The sequence below is a fragment of the Monodelphis domestica genome, chromosome 2 (assembly GCF_027887165.1).
Source record: "Monodelphis domestica isolate mMonDom1 chromosome 2, mMonDom1.pri, whole genome shotgun sequence".
Taxonomy (NCBI): domain Eukaryota; kingdom Metazoa; phylum Chordata; class Mammalia; order Didelphimorphia; family Didelphidae; genus Monodelphis; species Monodelphis domestica.
This window is the reverse complement of record NC_077228.1, coordinates 33,060,930-33,084,917: the sequence shown is the minus strand read 5'-3', so window position 1 is coordinate 33,084,917 and position 23,988 is coordinate 33,060,930. Positions and strand designations below refer to the sequence as shown.

General features: G+C 45.8%; 1 protein-coding gene and 3 non-coding genes across 7 annotated transcripts in view; 1 reads left to right on the top strand and 3 right to left on the bottom strand.

The window, feature by feature from the left end:
- The window catches only part of ARMH1 (armadillo like helical domain containing 1), a 56,133-nt gene extending 32,145 nt beyond the window's left edge, over positions 1–23,988 (top strand). For all 4 annotated transcript variants that reach the window (XM_056815248.1, XM_056815249.1, XM_056815250.1 and 1 more), the window contains 6 exons: positions 19,593–19,715; positions 19,798–19,870; positions 22,603–22,732; positions 22,929–23,006; positions 23,439–23,520; positions 23,603–23,988. In XM_056815248.1, coding sequence (XP_056671226.1) covers positions 19,593–19,715; positions 19,798–19,870; positions 22,603–22,732; positions 22,929–23,006; positions 23,439–23,520; positions 23,603–23,724 — 608 coding nt within the window. In that variant the 3' untranslated portion in view covers positions 23,725–23,988. The remainder of the gene's footprint in view (positions 1–19,592; positions 19,716–19,797; positions 19,871–22,602; positions 22,733–22,928; positions 23,007–23,438; positions 23,521–23,602) is intronic.
- LOC130457639 (U5 spliceosomal RNA) lies at positions 6,033–6,148 on the bottom strand. Its single transcript, XR_008916932.1, has one exon. It is a non-coding gene; the product is annotated as a U5 spliceosomal RNA (small nuclear RNA).
- On the bottom strand, positions 8,608–8,724 carry LOC130457643 (U5 spliceosomal RNA). The gene has a single exon (XR_008916936.1). It is a non-coding gene; the product is annotated as a U5 spliceosomal RNA (small nuclear RNA).
- Positions 11,933–12,048, bottom strand: LOC130457641 (U5 spliceosomal RNA). The gene has a single exon (XR_008916934.1). It is a non-coding gene; the product is annotated as a U5 spliceosomal RNA (small nuclear RNA).

Genomic DNA, 23,988 nt, shown 5'->3' with positions numbered 1-23,988 from the left:
TAAACTTTTGGGGCAAAGAAGGTTCAAAGAAAGGTGTTTCATGTTTCCTATTGTCGGGCCACCGGGGGGAAGTCCCCATCTCTGCTGGCAGTCTCCCTCCCGGACTTCCTCTCTCTTTGGGCATCCCGAGGACAGTGAGGACACATCCACATGAGCTCATCCTCCCTGGCTGGTTAGGAAACCTTCCATGCCCAATGGACTGGTGCTGCCACCATCTCTGAAGATGGCCCCATGGACGGCTGCCAGTCCAGACACACACCCTTGCTCTGTCTACCTGGTCATGGGCCTTTTCAAAGCCCATTCTCGCCGGTGGATGCCCGTCATGGGCCTCACGGTTGTTTCAGCGGTGGTCGTGCTTCCCGGTGACCATCCCTCCCTCGGCCCAGGACTGTTCCAAAGTCCTCCAGGCCAGCGCTTGCTTGAGCCTTTGTAGGTCCGCACCGGCACATGGGTAAAGCCAAGTGTTTGGAAGTCTCCTTCCTATCTGTCCACCCGCCACTTTCCAAGACCTTTGAGGGTTTTAAGACAAAAGACGGGAGAGGAGAGCAGAGGGGAGAGGAAAGGAGAATCTGGCAGTTTTAATGAAAGAGCCATTTCTGACCCTTCGGTCATCCACATTACAGGCGAAGAATGTCTTCTTCCAGAAGCAGGGGCCTGGGGCCTCCCATATTACCTGTCCAGGTGATCTGGGCATGAGCAAAAGCCCATTCTAACCCCCTGACTTGTTGGTAAAATCACTGATCTTCAGAGCTCTCGGGGATCTCAGATCTAGACCGACTCTTACTGAACTAGAGCCATCCAGCCTTCCTTGAAGACTGCCAGTTTTTAAAGGGACCCCATTACCACCCAAGGCAGCTTTGGAATGGCTCTAATTCTTGGAAGTTTTCCCTGACATTAAGCCGGCCCTTGTTAGCCAGCCCACTTCTGCCCCAGCCTAGCTTTTAAACTGTGCTCTAGGAATCCAAATCCCAATCCAATTAGTTAATTAAATGTGAAGCCTTTCTTCGGCATCCTTTGCCTAAAGTGGGCAGCCCTGATGGAAATATCTCCGGTGCTCCGTGGAGCTTCCATTTGTTGTTCTAGACCTCCTAAGGCTCATCAGTGCTTGTTGGACACATTTGTGCCCACACGGAGCCCCAGAAGTGGGTCATGGGGTTCTGATTTGACAAGTCTGGTGAGCTGCTGTGTCAGGAAGACAACCGACCTCCATAGGAGATTGACAAATCAATCTCACTTCCTGTCATCGGAGTGCAGCCAACCACCATGACTCATCCTCTAACCTTTATGGGATGATCTCTCACCTGAGAGCCCAGGAATTCACATCTGCATTCCTGGGAGGACAGAGCCCTTGCCAGGAGGAATCCCCTTTCTTCAGTAGTCCTTCCTTCCCTGTGTCATCCTCCAGCCTCCCACAGTTTTCAGAATCACTCACTGCCTCTTTTTCCCCTAACATTGGGGTTTTTTTTTATTCTGAACTTAATAAACATCACATAAAGTGCACATTTCCATTTATATTTTGAGAGGGAAACATTGAATTGCTCAGTAAACCAAGGCTCATTTAAGCAGACTTTTCCTTTTCCCTATAATGATTTCAACACATAACTTTTTTTACCTACTTTTTTTACCTAGTTTATTTTGCTTGTTTTTAGTTTATTAATTTATTTTTAACATTGTTTAAAATTTTTTTGAGTTCCAAATTCTCTTCCCCCCAGCTCTTCCCTTGCCCATTGAGAAGGAAAGTGATATGGTATCAATTATACATGGGAAATCATGCAAAACATACTTCCATATTAGCCTCAACATGAAACTTTCTTAAAAAAATAACTCTTACCATCTGTCTTAATATTAATTCTAAGACAGAAGGACAAGGGCTAGGCAATTGGGGTTAAGTGACTTGCTTAAGATCACATAGCTAGGAAGTGTCTGAAGCCAAATTTAAACCCAAGCCCTCCCAATTCCAAGCCTGGCTCTCTATCTACTGAGCCACCTAGCAGCTCCTTCACAGCATGTAACTTTCAGACCTGTCCTGCTCATCCATGTTTTCCTCTGGATTTCATTTTCTGCTCGTCCATGTAATTAAAAAAATAATAATGCTTCAATGGCCCTCACTTCTTCTTTACCTTTGTTATAGCAAAGAAATTAAGGGGGATCTTTTTTTTCTTTTTCTTTGATCTCTTTGGGGCTCCAAGCCTAGTAGAAGCCTGCTGGGTCAAAGGATTTTTACAGTTTGATAGATTGGGAGAATAGCTTGAAATTGTTTTCTAGAATGGCTGGACCACTTCAGGGCTTCATCATGTGGATATTTCCCTCCAATGCCTGTCATTTTACCTTTCAGCTGAGTGCGAAGTTAAAACTAAAAGTTGCTTTAATTTCTCTAATTGTTAATGATTTGGAGCATTTTTTTTCCAATCTGGCCATTAAGAATTTGAATTTCTTCCTTTGAGAATTGCTGGTTCATATACTTTGGCCATGTTTCTGTTGGAGAATGGCTCTTATTATACATTTGAATCAATTATTTATATGTCATAGATATAAAACCTTTATCAGGGAAACTTCCTGGAAAGATTTTTCTTTCTCAGTTAACAATAGTTTTCATTTTAACTGCATTGATTTTGTTTGTGCAAAAATGTTTAAATTTTATATTACAGTTATCCATGTTATCATTCCTGATCCATTCTTTCTCCTCCATTTTTTTCTCCAATTGGCCATGCCTCTACCCATAATCAGAGATGTTTGCTCCTTTGCTTTCTCCAGTTTATTAATGATGTAACCCTCAATTTTGTTATTCAGTCGTGTCCAACACTTCATGACTCCATTTGGGGTTTTCTTAGCAGATAGAGGAGTGCCTTGTCATTCCTTCTCCAGTTCATTTTAACCAGCTAGTTAGGCTGGATTTGAACTCAAATCTTCCTGACGCCAAGCTTGGCATTCTATCTACTATACCACTTACTTCCCATTTCTATCTAAGTCATACATCCTATCCTTTCAGAGCTTTTGAAGGTATATGTTGTGCAATGCTGGTCTTCAGCTATTTAATTTCTACTCGTCTTCTTTCCTGTTCCCAGCAATTTTTGTCAAATGGCAAATCCTTAAAAATAAATATTTAAATATAAAAATGTTTTTCTTAATTACCCCAAGTCATTGGGGTCCTTGGGTTTACTGAATACCATGCCACTGTGTATGTCTGTTGTCTGCTTAATTTAATCTGCTGATCAGCCTATTTTTTAACTAGTTCCAAGTAGTTTTTATGATCATTGCTTTGTAGTAGACTGTGAGATCTGGTACGGCTTGGCCTTCTTTCTTCTCATCTCATTTTCATTACTTCCCTTTTGATTCTTGACCTTTTGTACCTCTATTATGAACTTTGCTATGATTTTTCTATCTCTACAAGTACTCTTGGTAGTTTGATTGGTATGAAACTGAATAAGTAAAATAATTTCAGTAGAATTGTCATTGTTATTATTTAGACATATTCTCATGAGTAATCCATATTTCTGAGATGATAGATTAAAAATGCAGTGTGAGAGGCAGATGGGTGGCTCACTGAATAGAGCACCACGCCTGGAGATAGGAGGGTCCTGGGTTCAAATTTGGTCTCAGATACTTCCCAGCTGTGTGACCCTGGGCAAGTCACTTATCCCCCATTACCTAGCCCTGTCTGCTCTTCTGTTTTGGAACCAATACACAGTACTGATTCTAACATAGTATGTAAGGGTTTTTAAGAAAAGCAAGATGAGACATACATTTTGGGGCATAGCTAGGCAATGTAGAGATTTGTTTTGCCTGACTGTGTATTTGTTACAATGGTTTTTTATTTTTCTCCTTTTTCCAACTTGGGAGTAGGATGGGAGGAAGAGATGGGATAGAAATATGAGGGAGAGAGAGGAAGAGGGACAGAGAAACAGAGATAGACAGAGAAAGTCATTGAAATGCCTTTTATTATTTTAATACCCAAAGAGAACAAAAGGAAGGCCAGAAAAAAACAGACAAGTAGGACAACTTTGAAAGGTGAATTAGTGTTGATCCTGAGCAGCATGGATGTCGGATCTGGGATCCAGCCCAGGCCTCCCTGGGGGACACTATGATTTCTGCCTTTGAGGGGAGCAGGAGCAGGTCTGTGACAGACCTAGAGCCTGATCTTTCCCTAGACTATCTCCAAAAAAGGATATTGGGCCAGAGTTATGCCTCTCCACCAGTCCCTCAGTCAGTAAACATTTATTAAGCTCCTACTATGTGCCAGGCATCCTGCTAAAGCCTGGGGTTACAAAAAGAGGCAAAAACCAGTCCCAGCCCTCTAGAAACTGACACTCAAATGGAGGTGACAACATACAAACAAATATGTACAAGGCAAGCTATGTACAGGATAAATAGGAATAATTAACAGAGAGATGGCAATGGAATTAAGAGGAGTTGGAGAAGGCTTCCTGGAGGAGGTGAGATTTTATTTAGGATTTAAAGGAAGCCAAAGAAGCCAACTACCTGTAAATCTATGGATGCAATAGCTTTTTTTTAAGGCGTTTTCCCTGGTCCTCCAAAGAGAAAGGTAATCACTTAGTACCAGCAGCTTAGCTTCCACCTTCCAAGTACAGGTTAAACAAGAGACTATTGACAGGTTGGTGGGCTGCCCTGGTACCCTTCCGTGTCCCTACCTCCTGCTCCTCTGACTGCCTCCAGTTCAACCACAAAGGCCTCCCTTAAACAAATAAAAGTGCTTCTCAATTTCAGCTTTGACTTGTCTCCTGATGAGGGTGAAAGGAGAGTGTGTAAAGGCTGGCTTGAAGCTTAACGTTGAAGAAAAAGAAAAGAATCTCAGCAACTGCTCCCATCACTTTGTGGCCAAGAGGAGGAGAAGAGATGGCAGCCATCTCCGCTGTTTTCTCTGGGGCTCAAAGATCACTGCAGACACTGGTTCCTCGGAAGGAAAGCTATGGCAGATCTGCACAGACACATCAGAGCCAGAACCCGCCTTTTTCCAGTAGCAATCCATGGCTGTGAGAATTGGACCTCAAGGGAAACTGAGCCCCCAGAATCGATGCCTTCAAACCTTGGTGCTGGAGAACCGGAAAGAGTCCTTTGGACAGCAAGAAGATAAAACCAGGCAATACCTAAAGAAATTCATTCAGACTATTTGTTGGAAAGACAAATATTGAAGCTGAAATACTTTGTGAGAAGACAGGACTCCCTGGCCACGAGCCCACGAGCCCACGTCGGGAAAAACCGAAGGAGATGGAAACCACAAACATGACCTTGGATAAACAGTGAGATCCCTGGATGTGGCTGAACAACAACCAAACTGCCCAGATTCTTTCTGGAATCCCCTTGGTCCCAGGCCGGCTGGCCCTGTGCTCCCTGGCACAGCTCTCGGGCTGTCCCGGGTGGGTAGGTCCAGGAGAGAATTCGTGGAATCTTTTCTGACTTGAAGGAAGGGGTCCAAGGGCTAGAGCCGAGTTAGCCATCCTGGCAGGGTCCAGGAGAGCCCAGGGCTGTGAGCGGACCTAGCCTGGCTCTGGGCCCTCCTTGCAAGGGGGCAGGGTAGGTCCGGTGAGGCCCAAAGGTCAGCACAGAGTGCCCTAAATTCTCTAAAGACTCAGATCATCTGCAAAGAGCGATGGCTTTGTCTCTTCACTGCCTACTTGAATTCCTTCCGTTTCCTTTTTGGCTAAAGCTCGCCTTTCTAGTGGACCATCAAACACTAGCGTGATAAGAAGCTTCCTGGCTTCCACCCCTACCTTTGCACAGGACACTTCCTGCCAGTTGGCCAAAGATCCTGCTCCTCGTGGTAAGGCGTGGCCCCTGGCCACAGAAGGGTCTTGAGCAGGACTTGTGCATTATGGAAGTCCTGTTGGACAAACCATGCAACTCTCTATCCTTCTCTCACCTGAGGCACGCCGGGATGGCCACAGCTGAAACCACTGGGGCTGATAGAAAGCTAGGAAGATCTAGTATTGGATAGACGGAAGCTGTTGGCAAAATTTAAGAGCCAAACAAAAGCAAAGATAAACAGAAGCTTTTTTTTTTAAGACGAATTATCAAGCCTCACCAGAGCGAGGCCTCAAAAAATTAGGTCAAGACTCTTGGTTGTTCCTCTCCACGGAAATCTTTAGTAAAAGGCGAAAGATTTATACGATCTGAAGAGAAACCAGAGTATGCTTCTGCCTTCCCGCCCCGCACGCCCCCGGACACCACACCCCGCCTTAGCTGACGGCGACTAAGACGCTACGAGACCCTCCTCCCCCGTCGCGGCTCCTCGGGGAGCAGCTACGCCCAGAAACGCCCCCCCTCCGTGGGCTCCCCACCTCCCAAGTTAGAGGGAGACGGGGGGAAGGGGGGAAGTCGAGGAAAGGGGCGCTTTCCCAGGGACAGTCCGCGCTGTGGCGCATGGCCTTGTGGGTATGCAAAGCAGCACTAACTCGCTGCCCTTCCTGCCTTCCTGCCTTCACTCCCTTGGCGGCTCCGGGGTAGACTGTCCCAGTCCTGTGGGCAGCTGCTCCAAAGTCGAACCTAGAGAGGCAAAGGAACTACTATCGCCCCATCTCTCAGAGGAGGAAACTGAGACCCCGAGGAAAGGCGAATTGCGGGCAAAGCCTTGACCCAGTCAGGAGAAGGCACGTGGCCTTTCACAGAAATGAGGGGAATGACAGTCCCCAAGCCTCCATCCTGGCCTCCACCAACCCACTCTCTCCTCCTCCCTCCCCCCAATCCTGGGATAGATTTGTTCTCAAAAGTGGAGAGAGAGGAGGGCGAGGTGGATAGTCCTGGGTTCCAATGTGGCCTCAGACACTTCCTAGCTGGATGAGGCTGGGCTTAACCCCCATTGCCTGGTCCTTATTGCTCTTCCGGAGTTTTCTAAAATAGAAGACAGGGATTTCGGGGAAAGGGGAGAAGGAGCTAATTTATCATGAATCCTGAAGGGAAGGAAGGAAGAATCCCTGGGCCCAAAGTGAGCACGAGGTCTCTCAGACTGACTGTCACGGCTGACTATCCCCTGCTCCTGGGACACCCACCTCCGGCCATTTTCAGTTGTTGCCCCTTGAGCCTATGCTTGCAATGCTCTTGGGCTTCATCTCTGCCTCAGATTCAACAGAGCCCAATCTGAGCTCATTCTCTTTGCCCCAAACCCAGCCTTCTGCTCTCCCAGACTTACGCTCTTTGCATCATCCCATTTCTCGGCCCTCCTCACCCCACTATCAAATCAACAACAATTTGCTCATGATTCCTCTCTTGCAAAGAGCCTGATCGCCTCTCCCCCAGATTATTTTGGCAGCCCCCAATTGGGCTCCCGGACTCGAACCCCTCTCCACGGCAATCTGCCATCCACACCACTGCCAAGGTAATTTACATTAAGGTCATATCTTTCATGTCACACACTTAATCAGCTCAAGTGCCTTCCTAATGCTTCCCAGGATGAGGGATTTCTTCATTCATTCTCCCCCCCCCCCTTACATCCCCACCCCCAAAAGAAAACGAAACCTTTGTTTAAAAAAATAAAAAAAAAAAAGCAGTCAGGCAGCAGTCTACAAAATGTCTCCTTCAGCATCTTTAAGTCTGTTTCCTCTCCCAGGAAGTGGCATTCTGAAATCCTGGCTGGTCCAAATTCTCAAATCTTTCAAAGTGGCTTGTTCTCAGCAGTGTTGCTATGGCACGCCTTTGTTCTCTTGGTTCTGCTCTCTTCTCTTGGTATGAATTCCTGTAAGTCTTCCCAGGTTTCATCATTTCCTTTGCCATCACATCCACATGCCAGAATTTGTTCAGCATTCCCTACCTGATGAGTATCCCCTCCGTTTCTGATTCCTGGACGCCGTGAAAAGAGCTGCTATCGATATTGTTGGACCCGGGGGTCTTTCTTTGCTCTCTGGGAGGGGTAGCTCTAATATTGCCATCATTGAGTCGAAGGCTATCCGGGGATTAATAGATTTGGGGATACAGCTCTGAATTCCTTTCTGGTCCAGAATGGCTGGACCAGTTCACATGAACATACCAGTTTCCCCACATCCCCGCCAGCACTTGTCCTTTCCCTTTCTAGGCACTGTTTTTGTGTCTGAGGAGTATGAGGTGGCCGGGCCTCAGACCTGCTTTTCAGACATTTCTCTAATGATTAGTCATTTCTAGAACTTTTTTTTCCATGTGGCTATTGAAAGCTTGGATTTCTTAAGAACTGCCTCTTAGGGCATAGAGGCAGACACTTCCTAGCTATGTGACCCTGAGCAAGTCACTTCACCCCAATGGCCTAGCCTTTGCCCTTCTGCCTTAAAATTGATACTAAGGCAGAAGGTGAGGGTTAAAAAAAGCCTAGCCCCCCAAATATGATGAGATTGAAAGGGGGCAGCGCTTCCAGCAAAATAGGTGTCTAACTCTGGTGAGCCCTCACCTAGAGACCTTCAGAGAGGAATGCGCTAGTTGCTGTCGTCTCCCCCGGAAGCTAGCCTCGCTTTAGAAAGTACTTCCGGTCACTCAGACCCTAAACTCCCAAAAGCCTCCTAGCTGTGAAACGGGGACAAAGCATGCGGAAGTACAAATTCCCTTAATGTCGCAGAAGAGCTGGCTAAAGCCTCAGCACTTAACCAAGGAAGTAATTACAAAACTGCTATTCTTTAAGACAGATTGTGAAGCCTCGCCAAAGCAAGGCCTTAAAAAAATTAGATTAAGACTCTTGGTTGTTCCTCTCCACGGAAATCTTTAGTAAAAGGCGAAAGATTTATACGATCTGAAGAGAAACCAGAGTATGCTCCTGTCTTCCCGCCCCGCACGGCCCCGGACACCACACCCCGCCTTAGCTGACGGCGACTAAGACGCTCAGAGACCCTCCTCCCCCGTCGCGGCTCCTCGGGGAGCAGCTACGCCCAGAAACGCCCCCCCTCCGTGGGCTCCCCACCTCCCAAGTTAGAGGGAGACGGGGGGAAGGGGGGAAGTCGAGGAAAGGGGCGCTTTCCCAGGGACAGTCCGCGCTGTGGCGCATGGCCTTGTGGGTATGCAAAGCAGCACTAACTCGCTGCCCTTCCAGCCTTCCTGCCTTCACTCCCTTGGCGGCTCCGGGGTAGACTGTCCCAGTCCTGTGGGCAGCTGCTCCAAAGTCGAACCTAGAGAGGCAAAGGAACTACTATCGCCCCATCTCTCAGAGGAGGAAACTGAGACCCCGAGGAAAGGCGAATTGCAGGCAAAGCCTTGACCCAGTCAGGAGAAGGCACATGGCCTTTCACAGAAATGAGGGGAATGACAGTCCCCAAGCCTCCATCCTGGCCTTCACCAACCCACTCTCTCCTCCTCCCTCCCCCCAATCCTGGGATAGATTTGTTCTCAAAAGTGGAGAGAGAACATCCAGGGAGGCGACACCTCCTCCAGTTAAGTCCTGGCCTTGGAGTCCAGAATCCCACTGGCAACTGGTCCCCAAGGTGGAATAGCCTGAGCCCTTAGCCTCAGTTTCCACATCTGTAAACTATTGTCTTGTGAGCATCCACTGAGATGAGAAGTGTAACCAAGTGCTGGGGAAGAATGAGCTTCGCTTCCTTTGTGTCAAACTCCTACCTTTCCTGCCTCAGAATGTATTGGTTCCAAGGCAGAAGAGAGCGTCAGGGTCAGGCCGTGCCAGGAAGTGACTTGCCCAGGGTCATACTGCTAGGACGGGTCTGGGGAGGGCAGAATTTTACCCAGGACCCCCATCTCCAGATCTGGTTCCCAATCCACTGAGCCGCCTGGCCGCCCCTCCAGAATGAGCCTCTTAAAAAGAATCAGGACCTGCAGAGGTTGGGCAAAGCCCCAGCCCTCGTGGCTTTAGGGAGAACTAGGGAGGCCAGAATAACTGGGCCTCCCTCTAGGAGCAGGCTGGGTGACAGACCAGCTTCCCAAGCCAGTGGTCAAGGTCCCTTGGGCTACCCCCAGGACTAGCTGCAGAAACCCCGCCTGAGGATCTATTTCAGACCAGATGACATTTCCCCCCCTTCGGTGTCGTGCATCGAGAGGCCACCAGGGGGCGAGCGGCTGGAGAGATCTTCAAAACTAGCACCCAGTTCACCTGTGGCTGGGTATTGCAAAGGGCTTCCCAGCACATGGTAGGCTGGTTTCCTTGCTTGGAAGCAGAGCCAGTTCTATTCTCACCAGAATAGAAAACCTGCATGAGGGGAGAATGAATGAATGAATGAATGAATGGAGTGGCATCAAGCTCCAAGGATCAGGCAGCCCTCTGAATGACAGTCAGGGACCTAATTTAAGGCCTCGGGGAGTCGTTTTGAATGAGATGATTTAAAAGGGATAAGTGGGAAGTTTTATACTTGGGTATACATTATTTATAATTAATTTTAGAGTATATTAATTAGGGGGCAGCTGGGTGGTTCAGTGAATGGAGAGCCAGGCCTAGAGAAGGGAGGTCCTAGGTTTAAATCTAGCCTCAGACACTTCCCAGCTGTGTGACCCTGGGCAAGTCACTTGACCCCCATGGCCTAGCCCTTACCGTTCTTCCTCGGAACCAATACACAGTATTGATTCTAAGGCAGAAGGGAAGGATTTTTTAAAAGTATATTGGTTATATGTAAGTATATTAAATATAATTTTTATATTTAAATTCTTAGTTTAAGAAGCAGGGGCAGCTAGGTGGCTCAGTGGATAAGACCACCAGGTTTGGAATCTGGAGGACCTGGGTTCAAATCTAGCCTCCTTCACTTCCTAGCTATGTAATAACTCCATTTACTTAGCCCTTGCCCTTTGTCCTTAGAATTGTTACTAAGACATAAAATAAGGGTTCTTTATAAAAAAAAAAAAGTTGGAGAGACATGGCTAATCCAGAGAACTGTCCATCTGAAAAAGATCTGGGGGTTTCAATGAACCACAAACTTCTGATGAATCATAAGTAAGACATGGGCACTAAAAAAAAATACTGAAACGTCTTGGATTATGTTACAGAAAGGCCAGGCTTCCAGGATTGGGAAGTCCTGTCAAGAGCATTTTGCTTGTCATTCAGTGTGTCAGTTGGCCCATCCCAGTTTTTTGAGTCATCTGCAAATGTGGTGCCTTTGTTCAAGTCATAGATAAAAGTGTTAAACAGGGCAGGGCAAAACACAGCTCTCAGAGACCACGTTCTAAGTTCACATGGAACCATTCATGTTCTTGGGTTCTAGCCATTCCCGCAGTCCCAGACCTGAATGCAATCCTGTTTCATAGAGAAGAGAATTCTAACCCTTGGGAAGATCAGGAAAGGATTTACGATGCGGGGGGTGGTGTCTGAGTGGTGCTTGGAAGGGGAGCAAGGGATTTGGGGAAACAGAAGTGAGGAGAGGCCGAGTTCAGGAAATGAGGTCCCGGAAGAACCAGCAGGCCTACTTGATAAAACTGGGGAGTGGAGTCCTTTGAGATAAGACAGAAGACTGGGGGGAGTCTGCTGGACCGTAGAGCTGCTTTCGCTATTAATAAGGCTGAGCAGGCTTAGAGCCAGTGGGAGCCACGGAAGATTGTGACAGGAGAGGTCAAGCCTTGGGGTTTCTGTCAAAGATTTTGGAAGCCGGGTAGGGTAAGGAATTTCGTGCGCGAAGATGGGCAGCAGAGAGATCTCGGGGTTCGAACTGGGGCTGGAGAGTTGGAGGGACTTCCGCTCCCAAGTTATTCCTTGTGGGGGTGGGGGAAGGGAGGGAGTCGTAGAATGGCCAGCTGAAATGGCGGGGAATGTCGAAGTCGCGCGTAAGAGACTCGGTAGGCTTGGTGGTTCCCGAAAACCAGCGCGGGAGCGAAGATGTCGCCGGGAACAGAAAGCCAAAAGAAACGCCAGAAACTGAAAGTTAAACTCGAAGAGTTGAGGCGTTCCCAGAACGTGGCAACGAAGAAAAATAGTTGAGAGTTAAAAAAAGCAAGAGTATTAAACGAAAAGCGAAAAAACATCGAGACCCAACAAAGGTAACATTGAAGAGCAAACGGAAAAGCAAAGTTCTTACTTTTTGACACCACAAGTAACCTCGCCAAAGCGAGGCCTCTAAAAATTAGTTACTGACTCTTGGTCGTTCCTCTCCACGGAAATCTTTAGTAAAAGGCGAAAGATTTATACGATCTGAAGAGAAACCAGAGTATGACTTCGGTCTGAAGCCCGCCCCAGCCCCAGAGACAGGACCCTGGGTACACTCAGGGCGACTTTCTCCTGCTATGCAAAGTACGATTGTGAATATGCAGATTAAGACCGAAAGCTCGCTCCTTCCTCAGGTGCGGGAGCCAGAAGGCAGAGGGGCGTGGCGCGGCGCGGCGCCTCCCTCCAGGTGAGGCTGCTCCCGAGCCCCTCCCTTTCTAGCAGCCAGTCGGGGAACCAGATTCGAACCCTGACAGCCACTTGGGCTTTATGGAGCTTTGGGCTAAGTGGTGTTTCTGCACCAGGATCTTGTTTCTCTTTTTGCCGGAAGATTACTCTCACCCCTCATTTCACCCACAAACTCCTAGAAGTTGATAGCTGCAAATAGTGGCTTTGCACCCCCACTCTGGCCCCTCATCTCCCTGGTCCTCCCTAGTTGGGGGTACCGTTTCCTCCTCAAACAGGCTGCTGAGAAGTTGGAACAAAGAACTGAAGGGTGCTAGGGATGGGGGACAGCCAGGACCAGGACAAGGAGTACTCTGTGTGAGGAACAGCAAGGAGGCCAGTGTGACTACTAGATCCTAGAATGAGAGGAGTGCTGGGAGGACTGAAAGCAAACTGAAAACAGTTCCATCTGTGGGTCAGCTGGGTGGCTTAGTGAATTGAGAGCCAGGCCTAGAGACAGGAGGTCCTGGGTTCAAATTTGGCCTCAGATACTTCCCAGCTGTGTGACCCTGGGCAAGTCACTTAACCCCATTTCCTAGCTCTTACTGTTCTTCTGCCTTGGAACCAATACACAGAACTGATTCCAAGAGTTAAGAAGAACATTTTTTTTTAAAAGCTCCATCCATACAGGACTAATCAAGTGACTGAAGAATGCCAATTGCCCAAACTGTAACATTCGGTTAGATGGATCTTTCCAATCTCTAAACTCCTTGGGTTCGGGTAGTCAGACAGATCCCATTAATAATAAATCCAACATATAATATTAATAATAAGTCCAACATTCACAGAGTATTTTAAGCTTTGCAAAGTATTTTCCATATATTATCTCATCTGATCCTCTCAACAACCATGTGAGGGAGCTGCTATTATTATTCTCCTCATTTTCTAGATGAAGAAACTGAGGCTTAGAAGAGGAGAAGTGTCTTTCCTAGGATCATATAGTGAATAAGTATTCTAAGCAGGATTCGCACTCAGGTTCAGCCCGTGTACCCCAGCTGTCTTTCACCTGGCATACTTACAGCCCATTTACCTTTGGCAGAAAAAAGTCATCAGATGAAAATTCTTAGTGCATGCAGTCCACCTGGATTGATGGTTATCAGCAGACAATACCCCCTCCTCTAAGAATGAAGCCCCAGCCTGAGTCCTAGAGGCCCTGGGAAGCTTCTTTCAAACCACATTGGGGAGCAGCAGGGTCCCTGGTTGCTCAGCCAGAGGCCCATGTGTCTGTCTCATCCAGTGCATCTGAAAGCAGTCTAAAAGGCAATTTCTGGAGAGAAGTTGGGGCAGCTTATGAGAAGACTTGCAAATCATCAGCACAGAAATGGCTGCCAATGAGGCCAACACGTGGTCTAGAAGGAGAAGAGAAAGGGGCCTAGAACAGAGCCCTGGGAGAGGTTTCATGGCGAGTGGACCAGACTTGGATGAGGATCCAGCAAGAGACTGAGAAGGAATAATTAGATGGATGGGTGGAAAAGCAAGAGGGAGAGAGAAAAGTGCTTTGTCAACCTTAAAGGACTCTCGTGATGTGACGGCTACTTTTATCTTCATCCCATTTGGCACCTAGTTCGGGATTCCCTTAGTATCAGGAAATGTGGAATAGTGGAAAGGCACAGAAACCATAAACTCCCTTACAGATTGACTGCTCTCCCACTCACTAAAGTAGCCACAGAGCTATTTTATAGAACATTATTGGATAATAACAAAATTCATTTTCAGTAAGTTGATCGTAAAATGTTTACAATATCAAGAGAGATATGGGATGGGTGGAAAGCCCTAATCTTCAAAACAATTTGATCCAGGTTTAAAACTAGAACCCTAGGTCTATGGAACACTCTGGGGAAACAATACTCAGAAGAAATCAGATACAACTATAGCCCAGTGTTCAACAAACCTAAGAATCAAAACTACTAGAGGAAAAATTACTTTTCCAACAATATCAATATCAATATCAGGTTCTTAGATCTTCATATACTGTCCCAGTGGCACCATGGATGGTCCCAACCCATTTGAAGAGATTGTCTGACTCTGGAAAGGCAGAAATTTCTTTATCTCCAGACATCATTAGGGTCATCAATTCCTGTTGTAATCTCTTGGCCATGCCCACCCCAGGACTTTTAGGAAACTAGAAACCAGTTTGGCAGAAAATAAGTTAGAACAGCATCTTACACCATATACTTGGGAAGCTCCAAACACATATTTGAACTACATATAAAAGATTATATCATAAAAAGGTTACAGTAAGACAAAGGGAGGAATTGTTCATTGTCATGAAGGCAGAAAATTCATAACAAAACAAGGGATAGAAATAAAATTATGAAATTTTAATTTCCTAAATGTAAATGCTTTTGCTCAAATGAAACCAATGTTTCTGTTACAATGTTAACTGTTGAGGGGGGGGGGGAACTCTTCCATCAGATACTTCTGATAAAATCCTGTTATCTAGGATATATAGAGAATTGTCACAAATATACATGACCAAAAGCCTTTGTCCAATAAATTAGTAGCAAAGGGATAGGAATGAAAAAATATCAAAAGCCATGTAAAAAGCACTTCGAATCACTAGTAATAAGAGAAATGCCATTTGAACACTTCTGAGGCTTTACTTCACATCCCTTAAACTGGCAAAAATGAGGACTAATGGCAATCAACAGAGTTGTAGAGAGACAGGGATTGGAAAACAACTTGGATTATGCACAAAGAGTCACTGTCACTATACTCTTCATCCCTTTGACACAATTATCCTCTTCCTTCTGCAATAACCCAAAGATGGATGATAGCTTGCCAAAATGTTAATACTTTTTGTAGCAACAAAAAAAACTGGAAACAAAGTAGCTGCCCACAATGGAAGAACAACTAAGAAAATTGTGGCTTCTGACCACTGTGGAACAGCACTGCAAAGTTGGAGGGGGGTGCCATGAGGGCTGCCGGGTTCTCTCTCCTTGAGGGCCTTCCAGCAGAAGTCAAATGACTACTTTTGCAGTATGTAATAGCCAAGGATTCCTTTTGGATTATAGGTTGCACCAGATACTGGTGGACTCCAAATTCTGAGTTCAGCATGTATATAAGCTGCTAGGTGTCCCCCAAAGCTCAAACTGCCTAATTCCTTAAGGATTGCCCAAAGTCCCAATCTGAAGCTACCAGAAAGTACCTGCCCCTGAGCTCTGTTTCTAAAGCCCAAGATTATGTATCATTATGTAAGATTATTTTTTTCTATGACTCATAGTCCTTCCTTCGACAGGCTATTCTTGTGGTTTTCGTGTTTTCAATGTATGAAGAGATACTTTCCTTGATGGCATCATCAAAGGCTGCAGATATAATTAGAGAGTGCTAACAAGGTATTGAAATGACTATTGAGGATGTCCCATGCCTTTATGAACTTCTAATGTCTCTGACTGGGTCAAGAAGGGAAAAAGAGCCAATGAGAGCTTTACATAGCTAAGCCTTGGGTGAATTTCAGAGTTGCAGATTCAGACATAACAAGCTTGGAGCTGCTCATGGAGAACTTTTTCAGGGAGAGGGAAGAAGGATTTTCCTCTTCTCTCTCCACCCCCTATGTAGGTTTTATAACTTAAAAAGTGACCTCATAAGCTAGTCAGAGACACTGCATCCAGCAGAGAGCAGAGACAAATCTCAGGATACAAACAGATATAAAGAGGAAGTAACTTCAAGCAACGTGAACCCTGGCAGCGGAGAAGAGAGCTGTGTTATGGAGAGGAGCAGACCTTGGGAGCTCAGCTGGGAACTACACCTAGGGAAGCTCCTGAGTACTGTAGGAAGAAAGAAAGGATATACAGGCCTTTGGCACACATGCAGAACTCCAAGTTTGAGCCAACTTTCTGTGGATCCTAAGTGGGAAGCCAGGTGATGCAGTGGAGTCAGGAAGACTCCTGGTGGAGTCAATTCAAATCTGTCCATAGATGATTACTAGCTGTGTTACTTAACCTCTATTTGCCTTAGTTTTCTCAACTGTAAAATGGGGATAATACTAGAACCCACTTCCCAGAGTGGCCGAGTAACAGTGATTTGTAAAGGGCTTAACACAGCAGGCAATTGATGGCAGGTAATTAATAAATCCTTGTTTCCTTCCTAGGTGTATTTTGAAAGGAACCTTGGGTTTATGGGGAGAGATATTTTATAGGTATTGGTTTTACCAAATAAGTTAATATTTTTGCTATGAAAAATAAAGTCCTGCAAGAGCATAGGACATCCATGCATTCTCTGATAGATGCTTGTTTGAGTAGCCCTGAGACCATTTCTGGGGCAGTTAGGTGATACACTGAATGGAACCCCAGGCTTGGAGTTAGGAAGATTCATCTCCTAAATTCAAATCTGACTTCAGACACTTGCTGACTGTGTGACCCTGGACAAGTCATTAACATCTTTTGCCTCAGTTTTCTCAAAAAAGGAAATACCAAACCATGCCAGTATCTTTGCCAACAAAACTCCAAATGGAATCATAAAAAGTTGGACATGACCAAATAACAATAAGAGACCATTCTATTCTGTTCTATTCCAAGCCCTTCACCATCTTGGCTACCTCTTAGGCAACCTTCCAGCTGATCAATAGCCTTCTTTTAAAAAAAATTATTTATTTAATTCATTAATTTACAATATTTTTCCATGGTTACATGATTCATGTTCTTTTCCTCCCCTCCTCCCACTCCCCTCCGGGAGCCATCAAGCAATTCCACTGGGTTTTACATGTGTCATTGATCAAGACCCATTCCTATACCATGAATATTTGCACTAGGGTGATCGTTTAGAGTCTACATCCCCAATCATATCCCCATTGACCCATGTGACAACAACCAAAGCAATTGTTTTTCTTCTGCGTTTCTGCTTCTACAGTTCTTCCTCTGGATGTGGATGGCTTCTTTCTCATAAGTCCCTCAGAATTGTCCTGCGTCATTGCATTGCTGCTAGTAGAGAAGTCCATTACATCCTATTGTGCCATAGTGTATCCATCTCTGTGTACAATGTTCTGGTACTGCAACTTTCACTCTGCATCAATTCCTGGAGGTCTTTCCAGTTTGACTGGAATTCTTCCTCCACTTTATTATTCCTTTAAGCACAATAATATTCCATCACTAACAGATACCACAATTTCTTCAGCCATTCCCCAATTGGAGGGCATCTCCTCATTTTCCAATTTTTTGCCACCACAAAGAGCTTAGCCATAAATATTTTTGTACAAGTCTTTTTCCTTATTGTCTCTTTGGGGTACAAACCCATCAGTGATATTACTGGATCAAAGGGCATGCATTCTTTTAAAGCCCTTTGGACATAGTTCCAAATTGCCTCCCAGAATGGTTGGATCAATTCACAACTCCACCAGCAATTCCCAATGTCCCAATTTTGCTACATCCCCTTGAACAGTTATTACTTTCCTTTGCTGTCATGTTAGCCAACTTGCTAGGTGTGAGGTGGTAACTCAGTTGTTTTGATTTTCATGTCTCTAATTATAAGAGATTTAGAACACTTTTTCATGGGTAATGGCTTGATTTTTTTGTACAATTGATTTAGCTCCTTATACATTTAAGTAATTAGATCTTTGTCAGAGTTTCTTGTTATAAAGATTTTCATTCAGTTTGTTGCTTCTCTTCTAATCTTGGTTGCATTGGTTTTGTTTGTACAGAAACTCTTTAATTTAACATAATCAAAATTATTTATTTTACATTTTGTGATACTCTCTATCTTTTCCTTGGTCTTAAATTCTTTTCTTTTTTTATATTTAAGTCATTTACCCATTCTGAATTTATCTTGGTGTAGGGTGTGAGAAATTGATCTAAACTTGATCTCTCCCATACTGTTTTCCAATTTTCCCAGCAGTTTTTGTCAAATAGTGGGTTCTTATCCCAAAAGCTGGGATCTTTGGGTTTATCATACACCCTCTTGTTGAGGACATTTACCCCAAGCCTATTCCATTGATCCTCCCTTCTGTCTCTTAGCCAGTACCATATTGTTCTGATGACCACTGCTTTATAGTACAGTTTAAGATCTGGTACTGCAAGGCCCCCATCCTTCACTTTTTTTTAGTAGTTCCCTTGATATTCTTGATCTTTTGTTCTTCCAAATAAACTTTGTTATAATTTTTTTCTAATTCAATAAAAATTTTTATTGGTAATTTGATAGGTATTACACTAAATAAGTACATTAATTTGGGTAGGATTGTCATTTTTATTATATTAGCTTATCCTACCCATGAGCAATTAATGTTTTTCCATTCACTTAGATCTAGTTTTAATTGTGTGTAAAGTGTTTTGTAGTTGTATTCATATAGTTCCTGTGTTTGTCTTGGTAAATAGATTCCCAAATATTTTATATTGTCTTGGGTGATTTTAAATGGAATTTCTCTTTCTAACTGTTGCTGCTGAGATGTGTTAGAAATATATAGAAATACTGATGACTTATGTGGGTCTATATTGTATCCTGAAACTTTGCTAAAGTTGTTGATTATTTCCACTAGCTTCTTAGTTGATTCTCTAGGATTCTTTAAGTAGACCATCATATCATCCTCAAAGAGTGATAGCTTGGTCTCCTCATTGCCTACTTTAATCCCTTCAATTTCTTCTTCTCTACTTGTTATTGTTAGTGTTTCTAGTACAATATTAAATAATAGAGGTGATGAGCATCCTTGTTTGACTCCTGATCTTATTGGGAAGGCTTCTAGTTTATCTCCATTGCAGATGATGTTTGCTGATGGTTTTAGATATATACTGCTTATTATTTTTAGGAAAGGCCCTGCTATTCCTATACTTTCTAGTGTTTTCAATAGGAATGAGTGTTGTCTTTTGTCCAAGGCTTTTTCTGCATCTATTGAGATAATCATGTGATTTTTGTTGGTTTGGTTCATTAGTATCCTTATTAAGACACAATGATCAGAACTGGCCCAAATGAGGGCTGACCATGATGAAGGCCAGTAGGATTCCCACCTCCCCATTCCTAGAAGCACCATCTCCTCTCTTAATTATGCAGTTCAAGATTGCATCAAGATTGCTGAGTCCTACTGAACTCCTACTTGACAAACACTCCTACATCCCTTTTGAAACAGCTAGATTCATTGTGGACAAAAAGACAAAGAGAAGGGTGGGCCTAGAGGATCCCTTTGTTTCTCTGGGTTGCATTTGAGAGCCCTGGTTGGAGGAAGGAATCAGCTAGCCCAGTCGAGGGAATTTTCTGGGGTAGGGAAGCCTGGTGAGTAGTGGGTCCCTTCCATGCCCAAGGAGCCAGGAGCTAGACCTTCATCCCAGTCAGTGCTGGGCTCCAGGAAGAGGTTTTGGCTTTGGGATCAGAATCCTGAGATCTTTTCCTGTGCTCCTCTCTGTAGCCATAGAGCTGATCAAAGACCTCATCAACACTGAAATTCGGACTAATCTGCTTCAAGGCCTTGTGGACCTGCTGAAACCATCTGCTAAAGATATCAGCAAATTTCAGCCCAAGATCTTAGAAGGTAAGTTAGGACTCCTGGGTAGCCCCCAGCAGAACTTGTCCACTGATCCAGGATCCATCCCTACCCTCTCTTCCTTCTGCAGACCCATCAGTATTCCAGGTCTCTGCCCACCTCCCTGTGTTTTTGCAGCAAGCTGCTGCTGCTAAGGCCATTGGGTAAGCCCCCTCCAATACTGCCTCCCCCATATCCCTGGACCTAAGACACCTTCTGTCCAAACATCAGCCCCCCATGGTAGGAAGGAGGTTATTGAGAAGGGGGAAGAAGAAAGTGGTCTGAGCTTTGCTCCAGGCTTGTTGCCCCAACCAGCACTCTGGGCCTGCCTCAGTGGGAGCTGTACTCTGCCCTCACCTCTTTCTTCCCTCAGCTGTCAGACACCTTGGATCCCTGAGCTCGGTCACAGTCCAAAGAGGAAGAGCTAGGGCTTGGGATCAGAAGGGCTGAATTTTTGAAAGCAGCACTATGATGACCGTTGAGGAGGTGTGGGGGACAGAGGCCAAGTCCTCAAAGCCAGGAGGGCAGCTTCCCTCACAAATGGGCCTCTCTGAAGAATTCTGAGCAGGGTAGGGGAACAGATACCCTCCCAGACAGCCCAGGACACTCTGAGGCAACTGTCATTTGCTGTAAGAAATTCCTAGTGTCTAGATTCAACCAACCTCCTTGTATTTTCCCCCAGCCCTCTTGCTTCTGCCTTCTGAGCTCAGGCAGCACAATTCTTCAAATTCAAAAAGACAGCTATTTTATGTCCCTTTCCCTCCCCTAAGTCTTCTCTTCTCCAGGCTAAACTTCCCCAGTTCATTCAACTAATCATCATGTGGCTCACTCCTAAGCCTCATGGCAGAACAAAGAGAGCTCTAGAAGTCAAGAAGATGGGTTTTCTCATCAGGTGAAGAGGGGGAGGGAGGAAAGACCAGGCATGGGAAACAGCCTGAGCAAATGTACTGAGGTAAGAAAGTACAGGATTTGTTTGGGAAGCACAGAGGGTATATAAGATCACCCTGGAAAAGTAGGATGGGCAGCAATGCTTTTCATGGGCTGCCAAATCACCTAGCCCTGGACTTGCTCACTCTAGAACCCAAGGGCAGAACTTTGTAGGACTCTGCAAAATTCCTCATCCCAAGCTTCATCCCACTTTGGAAAGCTATTAAGACCTTTTTGGATTCTGTTGTCCAGCCTGTTCAAAAGATTCTACCAGGGTCAATTGCCTTCCCTTCCTATAGACTTTCATTCCTCTAGGTTCTCTGGCCCCAATGCTCTCTCTGACCATTCCTTCTCAGTCTCCTTGGTGGGATCCTCCTCTAGATCATGCCCATTAACCATGGGTATGTCCCAAGGACTCTGTCCTGGGGCCTCTTCTCACTCGCCCAATGATCTCATTACCTCTAATGGATTCAACTGTCATCTCTATAGAGATGCCTCTTAGGTATCTGCCCTACTCTCCTCTTGACCTAAACCCTCACCTTCTGTCTTAGAATCAATACTGTGTATTGGTTCCAAGGAAGAAGAGTAGTAAGGACTACGTAATGGGGTTAAGTCACTTGCCCAAGGTCACAAGACTATGAAGTATCTGATACCAGATTTGAACCCAGGGCCTGGCTCTCAATCCACTGAGCCACCCAGATGCCTCCTACCTGCAACTGCCTTTTGAACTGCTTGTCCTCAGGGTGGGTATCTTAAACTCAACATGTCCAAAACCAAATTCATGATCTTTCCCCCTAAATCCTCCTCTCTTCCTCACTTTCCCATTGCTGTTGAGAACACCATCATCCAATATCTAGGCTCACAACCCTATGTGTCATCCTCAACTACTCATTCTCATCTCCATATCCATTTACATGCCAAACCCTACTGTTTTTACCTTCATAGTGTCTCTCATACTTCCTTCCTTCTCTCCTCTGACATGGACACCACCCTGTTACACTTCTTACTTGGACTTTGCCTCCTCACTCCATCCTTCCTCAGCTTCTGAAGCCCATCTTTCTACAGCCCAGTTCTAATTAAGGCACCACTCCCCCCATTCAGTCAACTCTCTTCTCACCTCCAGGATCAATATAAAATCTTAAATAGCCCGATTCCCTCCTAGTTATCCAGGCTTCTTGCCCTTCACTCCTGAACCTGTACACTGACCCACCAGCCTCCTGGCTAGGCCTTGAACCACAGCCACTTCCTGACAGGTTGTTTTCTCTGGTCATTTCCTCTGCCTAGAGCACATTTCCTCACCTCTACCTCCTAGCTTCAAGTCCCAGCTAAACTCCTCCCTTTTGTAGGAAGCCTAGTCCAATCCCTCTAATTCTATTGCCTTCCCCCTGTTGGTGGACCTTCAGTTTATCATGTCTATAGCTTGTTTATACATAGTTGACATAGGAGCAGCTAGGTGGGGCCTTAGTGTATAATGCTTAGAATCCAGCCTCAGATACATATTAAGCTGAATGACCCTGAGAAAATCACTTAACCCCATTTGCCTCAGTTTTCTGATCTGTAAAATGAGCTGGAGAAGGAAATGCCACTTCAGGATCTTTGCCAAGAAAACTCCAAATGGGGTTGTGGAGAGTCAGACACAAGTGAAATGACTCAACAACAGCCACAACACCTAGCTGTGTTCACATTGTCTCACTCATTAGGCAGGGAGGTCTGAGAATGACCATCTTCGCTTCTTTGTATTTCCAGTGCTTAGAACAGTGCTATAGTAAATGCTTGTGGACTGACGGCCCACTTAGGCTAATGGGAATTTTAATAACTAATTCTAGCAGCTCTGGGCCACTGAAATCCCTGCTGCACACTGCCTAGGTGCCCCAGCTGGGCTGGCCTTCTGGACACCTGACCTTGCTTTCTGTCTCTCTGAGCTGGCCCAGGAGAGGCCTCCTCTGCTCACTGGCACTACTTCCCACAGGATCTTAGCTCGAGGATCCATGGCCATAGCAGAAGAACTGTTGCACATGCGGGTGATCAATAACCTGATATACGCCATGGGCAACCAGGACCACAGCAATGGGCAACGCCTGGCCAGCCTCACTTTGGAGGTGGGGGGCAGGAGCTTCAGGAGGGCTGGGGAAGAGGGGCCTGGATCTGGGTCTGAGTGAAATACCTGGTGGGGAAAGAGGAAAAACAAGGCCTGGGACCAGGTGAAGTGCCTGGGGGGAGAGGAGGTACAGAAAAGTGGGCAAATCTGGATCCAGCCAGCATCTCCTGCCTTTATTCTCCTCTCTTATTCTGCAGTATTTTGTCCAGACATTTCCTGTTGTGGAAGAGCATGTGCACAAGGCCCTGGGGGATACTCTGTTCAATCTTTTCATGGTGATTTTCCCACCCCCCACCCTGAGGGGCTAAAGTCTAGGGACCTCTCCCTTGGGCTTCCTTGGGCTTCTCTAGGTGGTTCTCCAGGCCTAGTTCTGCCCCAGTCCTAGGCCCAGCCTCAGCTGGTTCATCTCCTTAGTCAGGAACCTCATCCTTATTCCCATGACCTTTGAGAGGCCTCCAGTTGGCTCTTGATTCTCCATCCCCCTCTGTGCCCTACCAGAGGCCTGGCTATGCTGGGCTACTGTACTCAAGGCTTATAGTGACCCACTCTCAGGTTCTCAGATGGACCAAACCCCTCATGCTTCTCTGTGGCTCCTGCCATAGTGTAAGGAAGCCCAGAACTGGTGGGAATTTTCCTGAAGACCAGGTCTGGGGCAGCCCTTTCCCCATCCCCAAACTACCTTCACTTTTAACACCCCTATTTCCTAGAGCAATGCGGAGGAATTGTACATAAATATGGATAGCATCCAAGCTGATATCCTGGTCTCCAACAAGATCGACATCTCCAATGGTGAGAGAAGCTCTGGAAAAGGGGCTTAAGCTGGGATGGGAGTATAGCCCAGGGACTATACACTTCTGCCTCTGACTTCCAGCTTTAGGTGTCATCACTTCCAAATTCTCCCTGAGTATGTGGAATGAGTGGGAAGACTTCAAGTCTGACGATGAAATTGATGAGGAAGGGGAGACAGCTAAGAAGGATGTACCCCAGGTGTAGTTCCATCCCTCTTCCCTACCTCTGACCTTGAATCCCCCATCCCTAACTGCTGGTGGTCCACCAAGCTTGGGAAAGGGGAGGCCATTGAGGATAAGGAGGTGTAGAAGCAGCTATGGGAATGGGGGAAAAAGAGGCCCTTGACCATGGTGGGGGGAGAGGCTTGGCTGCCTCCCCAGCTCCACCTCCCACCTCTGTATATCTGAGGGGTGTAAGACTAAGACCAATGTATGGAGCCAAGTCTAATAAACAGAATGTCCTTTCTTA